General features: G+C 55.8%; 1 protein-coding gene across 1 annotated transcript in view; it reads left to right on the top strand.

Annotated features, from left to right (window-relative positions):
• Positions 1–12195, top strand: part of CAND2 (cullin associated and neddylation dissociated 2 (putative)) — a 29885-nt gene continuing 17690 nt past the window's right edge. The window contains exons 1-5 of the mRNA XM_065933945.1: positions 1–384; positions 5398–5541; positions 8506–8660; positions 9353–9476; positions 10937–11202. Coding sequence (XP_065790017.1) covers positions 317–384; positions 5398–5541; positions 8506–8660; positions 9353–9476; positions 10937–11202 — 757 coding nt within the window. The 5' untranslated portion in view covers positions 1–316. The remainder of the gene's footprint in view (positions 385–5397; positions 5542–8505; positions 8661–9352; positions 9477–10936; positions 11203–12195) is intronic.

Genomic DNA, 12195 nt, shown 5'->3' with positions numbered 1-12195 from the left:
AGTCGTAGGGAGGAGCGGTCCGCCGAGAGGTGGTGAGCTCCCGGTCCGCGGGAGTGTGCAAGCCGGTGACCGGCCTGTCTGCGCCCAGGACGCCGGGAGGGATCCGCGAGCCCCTCGGCGGGCCCCTCCCGCCTCCCGCCTCCCGCCTCCCGCCTCCCGCCTCCCGCAGCGGCGGCCGCGGCGGCGGCGAGCGCGGCGCCGGCGGGCGGGGCGGGGCGGGGGCGGCTATTTCTGGCCGCTGAGCGCAGCCCGCGCGGCGGGGACGGGGCCGCGCCGCCATATTCCCTCCCGCCGGCGGCCCCGCGGCGCAGCCACCATGAGCGCCGCCGCCTTCCACATCTCCAGCCTCCTGGAGAAGATGACGTCCAGCGACAAGGACTTCAGGTGCGCCCGCGGCCGGCTGCCCCGCCCTGGAACCCCGGCCTTCCCCTCCCGGAGCGCCGATCCTGGCCGCCCGGGACCCTGCAGCCCCCGCCCCGCGTCCCTCCCGGGGCTCCACCCCGCCCCCCGAGACGCCCCCTCCCCGCCTCTGCGCCCGCGCGGGAGCTCGGGGTGGCGGGGCCCTCCTTGTCCGCGGATCGCTGCCGGGCCCGCTCCGGGACTCCAGCCCGCAGCTGCGTCTCCCACCGCGCAAACTTCAGCCCCTGCCTTCCGTCCCGCCGCTCGGCCCTCGGACACCCGGTTTCTCAGCTTCTCCTCTCTTGCGTTTCTGCCCAAGCCCGCATCTCTCCGCGCGTGCCATGGGCCCCGGCTCTCCTCTCCAACCCACGCTGAAGCCCTCGGCCTCTCCTGCCTCCTCTTCTCCGCAATGAACCCCGTTCCCTTCCCGGGACTGCAACCCCCAGGGCTGACTTTTTCACTGGGACCCTCAGCTCTGCCGGGTCTCAGCGACTTCGCCGCAGGCCTCCACCCCCGCACTTCAGAGGGGACTCTCTCCCCGTCCCTCCCCTCGCGGGTTTGTTCCGACCCTGCCTGCGGGAGGGGGCTGGGCTGAGTGGCTTTGCAGGCGCGGGTAGCTGATGCTTCGGATGGGGGCTTCCACGGTTTTCTGGGCCACTCCCTTTTTCGGTCCAACTTCCTCCTATTCTGGGGAAACTGAGGCCCAGGGAGGGGGGAAAGGGTTGGCCCATGATCACACAACCTGTTCTGGACCCTTTGGGCTGTAAGAAATTTTCAGAGGAGATAGCCACGCCCACTCATTGAGCATTCGGTCTGGGTTACCCCATTTTACAGATGGGGAGAGTGAGGCTCAGAGGCAGAAAGGGCTCAGGTGCCATCGCAGAGTTAGGAAGTGGAGAATCCGCGGCCACATCCAGGTCAGTCTAACACAGAGGATGAGATTTCGGCAAGGCTGTCTGATTCTTGACTGGGGAGGAGACTGAGGCCCTGTCTCCCACCCGCCTTCAGCAACTCATTCCTTCACAGCCCCCTTTTAGTAGACCCGCTGCTTTAGTAGAGCCTCAGAGCCACAGTCCTGGGTTCAGATCCTGCCTCCAGCCATTTACTGGTGGTGTGATTGTGAACAAGATGCTTAATGCCTCTGAGCCTCAGACGCTCTGTGAAATGGAGTAATAGCAACCCACCTGGAGGGCTGGTGTGAAGAGTTAACAGTACGTGGGATGCTGGCACCAGGTGAATCCTTAATTTGTTGTTGCTGTTTGGTCGCTAAGCTGTGTCTGGCTCTTTTGCCACCCCGTGAACTGTAGCCCGCCGGGCTCCTCTGTCCATGGGATTCTCCAGGCAAGAATACTAGAGTGGGTTGCCATTTCCTTTGTCCAGGGGATCTTCCTGACCCAGGGGTCGAACCTACATCTCCTGCATTGGCAAGCGGATTCTTTACCCCTGAGCCACCCGAGAAGCCTCAGGGACAGTGTTGTGATTCTGTGCGCAGCAGAAGGCTGCAGCGTCTCTTTGCTCTGGGCCTTTACCTGGAAGTTCTTTGTCCCTTCAGTTCCATGCTTCACCAGGCTAGCTTCTACCCAGTCATCACCTCCTTGGGATGCCTCCAATGCCTGTCCCATGTTTTTTCTGCATTCTCTTCTGGAGCCTGGGAGACCTGGAGCCCCTGGACCACTGGACTGTATACTCTGCTTTTGTGTCCCGGAGGCTGTTCTGGGTATACAGTAGGTGCTCAGCGAAGGTTTTCTGTGTCCCGGGCTCCCTGTCGTCCGGTATAATCTCATTCAGTCCTCCCGTCTGCCTGCATGGTCGTGATTGTTCTTCCTGGTCTCCAGAGGCTTGGAGAGGTGGAGTGACTTGCTCAAGGTCACACAGCCGGCCAGTGGCCAAGGGGATATGCCCCACCATCTGGGGCCTCGGGGTCAGGCTCCAGGAGAGGGAATCGGCCTTGCCAACTGGAGCCTGAGAAGCCCGTCCAGTCTGCTCTGCCAGCGGTCCTGAGAACACTTAAAACCACCCCCAAGCATATGAGGATGGTGTCTATTTTTACAGTCCGAATACCAGGGGGGCTGGGTCCTGCTTGACCAGCTGTTCAGGCACCCATGTGGCCCAGTGTTTCAGCTGAGTCGCCTCTAGGGTTTCTCTGGAATGAAACTGAGACTGTGTCCTCTAGCTCCTGGAGGCGGGTGGTGACTGCAAGTGGGGGTCCCGAGCAGGTGGAGGGAATCTTGCCTTCTCGTTGTTCCCAGTCCGCACTGTGAGCAGGGGCTGTTCTGTTCCCACTCAGACTCCAGCAGTGAAACCAGTAAACTGAGGGGTTTTGCAGGAATTCCTGCATGATTTTTTTGGAATATTTCTTTGTTGATTTGGCTGTGGCAGGTTTCACTCAGTGGGGGTACACGGAATCTTTGATCTTTAGTTGCAGCATGTGGGATCTAGTTCCCCACCCAGGGATGGAACCGGGGTCCCCTGCAGTGGAAGCACAGAGTCTTAGCCACTGGACCACCAGGGAAGTCCCCGCTACATCATTTCTTGAAAACACACAGTAGTAGTGGTTGAGGACCCAGGAGAGCTGAGTGGCAGGCTGATTCTTTTCCCAACTTGCTGGGTGACACGGGGCGGTTCTTGCAACCTCTCTGAGCCTAGTTTCCTCACCTGCCTCATGTTAAGAGCTGGTTGTCCCATTAAAACCTCCCAAGGATGTTATGAAATGGGGCAAAGAAAATTCCCATTTTTGTAAATGGAAAAATTGAGGCTAAGAGAGGAGCCAGTTGCTCAAGGTCACCTGGGTGATAAATGACATGACCAGTATATTTACTTAAAGCTAAACTTCAGTGCCCAGGCTCCTGTCTACCAAGTTATACCCTTTCCTCTTTACCCTTCTTACCACCACCATACACATTTACACATATATTAATATATCTCTGAGAGCTGAGTATTTGCAGGAACTTGGCAGTGTCTGAAATGCTGGAGCATGTTTCAGACGAATGGGTTTCAGTGTTTGGATTTCCACGCAGCCCTTTGGCTCTGAGCTCTGTTAGGGGCTGACTCTAACCCTCCTTCCCCTCCTGTCCTCAGGGCCTCTTTGGGCCGGTTGTGTGTTGGGCCTGGAGACTCAGAGAGGAACTGACAGGCCTCTGTGGGTTCATGTTAAATGGAGGAGACACTGGTGACCAAGCTTGCGGTGCAGTGTGAGAGGTGCTATAATGAAGGGGTGCAGGGTTTCTGAGAGGTTCCTGTCCAGGGAGACCAAGTGTGCTTAGAGACTGGGGGTGGAGGATAGGGCAGGATGGTGAGAGGCGTCTTCCCAAGACTGGGACATTTGAGTTGGGCCCTTGGCAGATGAATAGGAGTTCGGTAGGTGGAAAAGAAAGAAAGGGGCAGGAGGCCCATCTTGGGCAAAGGAGCACATCCCTTGAGTTGCCAGGCTGAGCTGAGTCTCCACGAATTGCAGCAGATACTCAGCTGCAGGGTCCTGCCTGCCTTCTCTGAACATTCCTTCAGCTGGACAGACTTAGGAGTGCATGTGGCTACCCTAGGCCTTGTCACTGTTGTTCAGTCGTGTCCGACTCTGGCGACCCCATGGACTGTAGCCCACCAACCTCGTCTGTTCATGGGATTTCCCAGGCGAGAATACTGGAGTGAGTTGCCATTTCTTCCTCCAGGGGATCTTCCCTACCTAGGGATCGAACCTGCATCTCCTGCATTGGCAGGCAGATTCTTGACCACTGAGCCACCTGGGGAGCCCATACCCTCGGCCTTGTCCTGGCTCAGATCCAAACCTCTTCCTTCATCTGACCTTGGCTGCTGCTTGTGCAGCAGGCAGGCCCAGAGGTGGGCATCGTCAACCCTGCCACCCTCTCCTTGCCTCCAGCCCAACCTCTTTCCTTCTGTCAGCAGCTTGAGGCTTATCCCAGCTGTGGGATAAACAGCTGTGACACTGACAAGCGCCTTCCTGCCTGAGGGGCCCTGGGGCCCACTGTGATATCCAGCAATAGGTCTGAACCTACAAAGATGAGGCTGGAATCCTACTGTGACCACTTTTGCCCTAGGAGGCTTGGCTTGGTGGGTTGTGAGGTGCAGGGCTGGAGGAGGTTCTTGGTTGACTTACTCAAGCTAGAAAACTAGGCTGGTGTGAGGATGCCTGGTGGGGGATCAAAAGCCTGACTCTTTTTCTGGGGTCACCCACTCTGTGATCTGGACTTCACAGCATCTCACCTTGCTGCTATCAGGTGCCTGCAAGAGCCAGTAAGCAGGTGCAGTGGGCCTGGGGAGATCCTGCAGGCCTGGAGACTGTGTGTCCACCTCCAGAGGGCAGCTGTCACTGCTGTGAGCCAGTTACTATCACTGGAAGCTATTGTTCAGTCGTTCAGCTGTGTCCTGCTCTTTGCCACCATATGCAGCACGTCACTATCTCCCGGAGTTTGCTCAAACTCATGTCCATTGAGTCGGTCATGCCATCCAACCGTCTTGTCCTCTGTCGTCCCCTTGTCCTCCTGCCTTCAATCTTTCCCAGCATCAGGGTCTTTTCTGGTGAGTCAGATTCTTCACATCAGGTGGTCAGAGTACTGGAGCTTCAGCCTCAGCATCAGTCCTTTCAGTGAATATTCAGGGTTGATTTCCTTTAGGATGGACTGGTTTGATCTCCTTGCTGTCCAATGGACTCTCAAGAGTCTGCTCCAGCACCACATTTCGAAAGCATCAGATCTTTGGTGCTCAGCTTTCTTTATGGTCCAACTCTCACATTGGTACATGACTACTGGAAAAACCATAGACTGTAGACGCAGCTGTATTCAAACAAGAGAATCTGGAAGTCATTACATTTTCACACACAGGACTCCTTGTGATGGTCTAGCTGTGCCCACAGCCCAGATAATCCACCTGCTCTTGACTGCCCCTTTGTATCAACATGTGCTCCTGGGGGAACTGCAAGGGTACTGCCCAAGTCACCAGGGCCCGGAGCCTGCTCGGCAATGCCCCTCCGCCCTCCCTGCCCAGGTTCATGGCCACCAGTGACCTGATGTCAGAGCTTCAGAAGGACTCCATCCAGCTGGACGAGGACAGTGAGCGCAAGGTGGTGAAGATGCTGCTCCGGCTCCTGGAGGATAAGAATGGGGAGGTGCAGAACCTGGCAGTCAAGTGGTAAGTGTCGGCCCCACTGGGAGCCGGAGGGCCCCTGCCCCTTTGGGGGTCCAACCACTGGGGAAAGACTGGTTGAGAAGTTCTTGGAGCACCTCCCTGGGTCGGGAAGATCCCCTGGAGAAGAGCATGGCAACCCACTCCAGTATTCTTGCCTGGAGAATCCCATGGACAGAGGAGCCTGATGGGCTACAGTCTGTGGGGTTGCAAAGAGTTGGACACGGCTGAGCGACTCCTCAGAGAACCAGTGGAGTGGGACAGTGCCTTGGTCTGGGTTCCCCCGGAAGTACAGGGTACAGTTACACCTTGCGGCAGGGATTTACGTGTAAGTTTATTAGGGAAGAGATCCCAGGAAGCTGGTGGGGCAATGGGGAAGGAAGAAAAGCAATAAAGCATGACTTCTCAAGCAGCTTACCGCTGTGGGCAAGTGGCACTTAAGCCTGGGGGCGTCCCTGGAACACAGTGTAGGACATGACCTTTAAGGTGGTCCCACCTGCCAGCTTTCTTTGGTTGAGGGCTGTTCCTGGCGTAGGCAGGGGGTTATGCATTCCTTGACATCTCCAGGTAGAGAAAACCCTGACACAGATGTAGATGCTGGCAGCTGGAAAGTCAGGCTGGCACGTACAGAAATGGTGGGGGTGAAAGAACACGGGGGTCTTTGCCACTGGCATCATGAGGTGTGATCCTGAGACCTTTGCCGGTTGCCCCCAGAGTTGAAAAAGCAAGATGGGTTATGTGAATTTCAACTTGACCCTAAGAGCGGGGGAATTTAGTAAAGAGTCTCACGGGGGAACAAGACGTGCTCAGGCTTGTGGTCTGGTCGTCCCTCTGACAGTGGAATTGAGATCAGGTGGATTGGTTTCCTACTAGCAAAAGCAGTAACCCTTCTTTATAACACAAAATCTGAAATACTCTTTTCTTACCATGAAATGAAATTCATGCATACTAGCACCTGCCTCTACCCGTGATTACAAAACACTTTATATGATGCCCTAAACCGGCACATAAAAGAAAAAGAGGAACGCAGTTGCTAGTAAGATAGTGTGTGTTTCAGTGCGTAAATGCTCAGGCACATCAACGTATAATAAAGTTATGGGGAGTCTGCACCAGAGTGTAGGCTTGCTGTCAGCACTGAGGCAGGAAGCAGGTGGAGACAGGTATGGATGCTGGGGACTCAAATACCAGCACATTGGTATTGCTTTTAGGAGATTTCTGAAATGGTGACCGTTTCCCAGAACAACAAACTACAATCTTCCTTCAAGTTACTTGATAACTGCATTTTTGGGGAAATTTTAGAGTATATTAAAATGGTATAGAAAAGTATTTTTGTATTTATATGTAAAACGAAGTTACATATAATTAGGACTCAGATAATTATAGAACGACTTTTTACCTGTGTGACTGCCCAGTGGGATGTTAGAAACTCCAGCAGGACAAGAAACACGGTTTTGCAATATTGTCTTTCTGTCACACCCGGCCTCCCCTCTCTCCCTTCAATAAAAGCCAGAAGTGCCATCTCATTAGCTATGATGAGCATAACTAATAGAAGGCCTGCCAGTGAATTTCCAAAACACCCCTCAGAGCAGTATTACCCCTTCTGGGAACCAGTGCTACAGGAGGTTGAGTGGGAGGACCCGTGGTTTCTTAGATGGAGAAAGAAGAGTTTTGCAAACTCTGCAAACTGCAGACACGTGAGCCCCTTGTTTAAACTGTGTGCTCCCCACCCAGGGATTCTAATTCAGAAGGGGGTCGGGCCAGGCAGATGAGGCTGTGCACCCGAGAATCTGCTTTCTAATGTACACCATCGTCTGGGAACCACTCTTAGGTCAGAGGTCCTCAGCCTTGACTGCCTGTTAGAATCACCTGGGAAATTAAAAAAGAACAAACAACTCCCCAGTGTCCAGGCCACACCTGAAACCATTTAACTCACACTCTGGGGCTGATACACAGGTAACAATTTCTTAAAAGGCCCCAGGTGATGGCAGTGCAGACCTAAGGTTGAGAAACAGTGTGTCTCGTGCGGTTTTTATTTTTTTAATTTAAAAACAATTTTATTTTTACTTTTGGCTGTGCTGGGTCTCTGCTGCTGGGCACGGGCTTTCTCTAACTGCAGAGAGCGGGGGCTACTCTCCAGTTGCGGTGGCCTCTCTTATTGTGGAGCACGGGCTCTGGGGGATGCAGGCTCAGTGGTTGCAGCTCCCAGGCTCCAGGTTCAGTGGTTGCGGTGCTGGGGCTTCGTTGCTTCAAGGCGTGTGGGATCTTCCCGGATCAGGGATCGAAGCCGTGTTCCCTGCGTTTGCAGACTGGTTCTTTACCCCTGAGCCGCCAGGGAAGCCCTCTGCGGTTCTTCAGCTTTAATGTGCTTTCCGGTCACCTGGCGGTTTTGTTGAAGCACAGATTCTGGTCCAGGAGCTCTCAGGTGGGACCTAAGCTCTGCATCTCTGCGTCTTTTGATAGAGCTGATGAGGCTGATCTGTGACCACACTCGGAGAAGCAAGCCTCTAAGGCAGAAGTTCTCAAAGTGTGGTCCCTGGACCATCTACCACAAACTTGCTAGAAATGTCCATTTTCAGGCCCCTACCTAGACCACTTAAGTCTGAAAATCTGGGGTGGGGTGAAAATCTGGAGTTCAGTCTGGGTTTGAACAAGTCCTCTAGATGATTCTGATACACGCGGAAGTTTGAGAACCCTGCTCTGGGGCATTCCTTGGTTTCCAGCTGAGGTTCCGGGTTTGATGTTTTAGCCATGTGCTGAGATGCAAAATCAAGGAGGAGATACAGTTTTGGGAGGTGTCAGGCAGGAGGTCAGCATAGCCAGAGGGTACCTCTCTTTCTGGCAAAATAGGGAGTCCCTTGTTGATCTGAGTCTTTTCCTCAGCACATGTGGCCCCACAGCCTTGAGGGGACCTAAGGGGTACCCCAGCTCGGGCTGAGCCTGGGCTCTTACACTCCCTCCCTCCCTGCTCAGCCTGGGTCCTCTGGTGGGCAAAGTGAAGGAGTACCAGGTGGAGACCATCGTGGACGCCCTCTGTGCCAACATGCGGTCAGACAAGGAGCAGCTCCGAGACATCGCTGGCATCGGCCTCAAGACCGTCCTGTCGGAGCTCCCCGCTGCAGCCACAGGTACCCAGGTCCCAGGGACCAGGTGCTTCTGTTACTTGTCCTAGTTTATGATTGAAGAAGCAGAGGCTCAGAGAGGTGAAGGGGCTTACCCCGGGTCAGCCTGGTAAGTAGCAGGGAATTCAGACTCACGTCTGCTTAACTTCATGGCTGTGTTTCAGAGATGCTCTTAGACTCTGCAGTTAACAGTCTAATGGCAGCTTGAAGACATGGGGAGTTGCTTTTCTCACGTCACTCGGAAGGGATCAGCCACTCCATTTTTGCAGCGATTTACCAAGAAGCTCAGTTAGGACAGGGCTAAAGTCTCTCCCCACGTCTCTTGCCCTTTATAAGAAAAGCGCGCGTTTCCCCAGAAGACACTGACCTGTATCTCACTGGCCAGAACGTGGTCACCTGGCCCCTCCAGGCTGCCAGGGAGTCTGGGAAAGACTCCTCATTGGAAGGCAGAGGGCAGAGGGGTCAGATGTGAGGTGGGCCACCTAGCAGGTCTGCCCTCGGTTCCTCAGCTCCCCCGCAGTCTCCTTTAGTTTGGCCGGACCCTGGGTCACACCTTGGACCCTGGAAGTCCTGGCTTCTCTGGTCAGCACCCTTTGCGGGGTGGGGGATGTGGCCTCAGGGATGCAACCAGAGCAAAGGTCAGCCACAGGTGGAGGCCAGCCCTGCGCCTCACCGCGCCCACCTTGCGCTCTGTGCAGGCTCCAGCCTGGCCTCCAACGTGTGCCGGAAGATCACCGGCCAGCTCACCAGTGCAATCGCCCAGCAGGAGGACGTGCCCGTGCAGCTGGAAGCCCTGGACATCCTTTCTGACATGCTGAGCAGGTGCGGGAGGCCACCCTGAACGAGGATGACAGGGAGGGGTGGCAAGGGGACAGGGAGGGACTCAGCTTCACGGAGCGGGCACTTAATGTTCTGCAGGCCCTGTGCTCAGGGCCCTTTAATCGCCCCAGCAGTGCCCAGGAGAACTTACTTGCCTGTCACCGAGTTCTCCTCACTACAGTCTGTACATGAGGAACCTAATAGCTGGGCCAGTGTTTTCAATTGCACTGCACATTTCTAAAGTGTTCATTCAGCCTCTCAAGATTTGAATACCTATTAGACCAGTGCTGGGAGGATGGAGTTGGCTGGGTCTTGGCCGCCTCTAGTGAGTGAGTGAGTGAGTGAGAGTCGCTCAGTTGTGTCTGACTCTTTGCGACCCTATGGACTATACAGTCCGTGGAATTCTCCAGACCAGAATACTGGAGTAGGTAGCCTTTCCCTTCTCCAGGGGGTCTTCCCGACCCAGGAATCGAACCAGGGTCTCTTGCATTGCAGGCGGATTCTTTACCAGCTAAGCCACAAGGGGAGCCGCCTCTAGGGAAAAGCTCAAAGATACGTAAATCTGTGAGTGCAGTAAGAACAACAGCATGGCTAAGAGCAGGGCCAGTAGGAGCTCAGATAAGGAGACCCTCACCCGGCTGTGGATGGGGGAACCTTCCCAAAGCGAGTCCAGTCAGCTGACTCTTCAAGGATGGGCAGGACTTGGCCAGGCGTGGGTGGGCATAGAGGGACCCTGGATGGGAAGGCCCCTCGGCTCAGAGGACAGAGGCCATCGAAGACATGGGGTCTCTGGGGGTTGTGGGGTGTCATGTGGGGTGATAGCTTTTCTGGTAGGTGAATACATGAAACCCAGGAAAGAGGTCTGTGCTGGACAGAGATGGGAGGATGAGGTCAATGTGTAGGAGTGGAGTGAGAGGAAAGGTTTCAGGACACGTATGGGATGGGAAAGGCACAGGCCTGGCTTGAAGGAGGGATGGGAGCTGCCAGGGTGGGAACGGGCTGCGTTTATGTGTGCAGAAACGATTCTCTGCTGTTCCCTCTTGCCTTGAGCCCAGAGCTCAGCTCATCCCAGGGGTACTGGGAAGCCACTGGAGGAATTAGGCAGAGCTACACTGGAGATCGGTCTGCCCTCAGTGAGTGTGAGTGAGTGAGGATGAGCATTGAGGCAAGGCCCAGACTCGGGGGAAGTCAGGAAAGCTCACTGGAGTCCCCCAGGCCCCAGTACATCTGGCTTCCTCCCCAGGTGGGCAGAGTGGGTTTGAGGAAAGTCCTTCCCCTCTCTGCTTCCTCTCCTGTGATAATAAGTAATCACTTCACACAGTTGCAGGGAACCTTCCTGTCTACCTAGAACCACTGGGTTGTCATAATGGGGAGGAGGCCAGGAGCCCATGGGGAGAGGGGAGGTGCCCGGCCCAGGCTGTCCGCCGGGTGGGCCCCGCCCGACGCCCCCTCCGGCTCCCCAGGCTGGGCGCTCCGCTGGGCGCCTTCCACGCCAGCCTCCTGCACTGTCTGCTGCCGCAGCTGAGCAGTCCACGCCTGGCCGTGCGCAAGCGGGCCGTTGGGGCGCTCGGCCACCTGGCGGCCGCCTGCAGCACCGACCTCTTCGTGGAGCTCGCCGACCACCTGCTGGACCGGCTGCCCGGCCCACGTGCGCCAGCCAGCCCCGCTGCGATCCGCACTCTCATCCAGTGTCTGGGCAGCATTGGCCGCCAGGCAGGCCACCGCCTGGGTAAGGGGGCGGGGCCCACGGCGAGGGGCGGGGCGGAGGACGGGTTGCTGCAGAGGGGCGGGGCCTGGGCTAAGGGGGCTGGGCGAGGGACCGGGGTGCTGGGAGGGGAGGGGCCTGGGCTAAGGGGCGAGGCTTGGTTGCGCTACCTCCTTGGTTAGGGGATGTGGTTGGGTGGGGAGGTGCGGAGGAGAGGGGCGGGGCTGGGGTGGGGCTGGAGCACCTGGAAGAGAAAGGGTGGTCTCAAGAGGCAGCCAGGTGGGCCCCGAGCTTGACCTGCTTCTGAGCCCAACCTAGAGGCTCGCGCAGGTAACTGTAAGTCATGCCCCCAGACTTAAGTAAACTATGTTCTGTCGTCCTATTTTGACAACTGTACCTTAATAACAACCTAGGTGATTAACAAGGTTTTAATTTTCAAAAAATTTTTATTGAGGGGTGACATGTGTACAACACACCACACTAGTTAAAGTGTGCACTTCGGTGTGTTTTGACCTTTCCATATACCCGTGAAACTGCCACCACAATCAAGATGCAGAACATTTCCATCACCCCTAGAAGTTTCCTTGTGTCTCTTTGCAGCCCATCCTTCCCAGGCCCCACCATAGGGAACCATTGATCTTTCTGTCACCAGAGGTTTTTTAGAAATGGAATTCAGCGATCAGGTTTAAATTTATTCTCAAACTCCTTGGAGTTAGTCTAGGCTAGAACAAGGCAGTGTAAGTAGAGTGGCCACAGTCTGCCCTCCCGCCCCTCTGGCTCTCTCACTGCAAGGGCCCTTACAAGCACACATGGAGACCCCAGCCTCCAGTCCAAATCTGTCGACGTCTCCCCAACGGCAGCCACCCCTTGGCCACCCTCAGAAGCATGGACCTGGAAAAGAGACCTGCACAGAACCAGACATGGGTTCAGGGTTGACTGGGCAGGAAAGTAGGGAAGGGTGTAGCTGGAGAAGGGCTTAGCTGGAGTTCCTTCTGAAGCCCAGGGACCAGGCAGGGG

Source organism: Muntiacus reevesi, chromosome 4 (genome assembly GCF_963930625.1).
Source record: "Muntiacus reevesi chromosome 4, mMunRee1.1, whole genome shotgun sequence".
NCBI classification, from domain to species: domain Eukaryota; kingdom Metazoa; phylum Chordata; class Mammalia; order Artiodactyla; family Cervidae; genus Muntiacus; species Muntiacus reevesi.
Note: the sequence above shows the minus strand (reverse complement) of the source record. Positions and strands in the feature narration are given on the sequence as shown.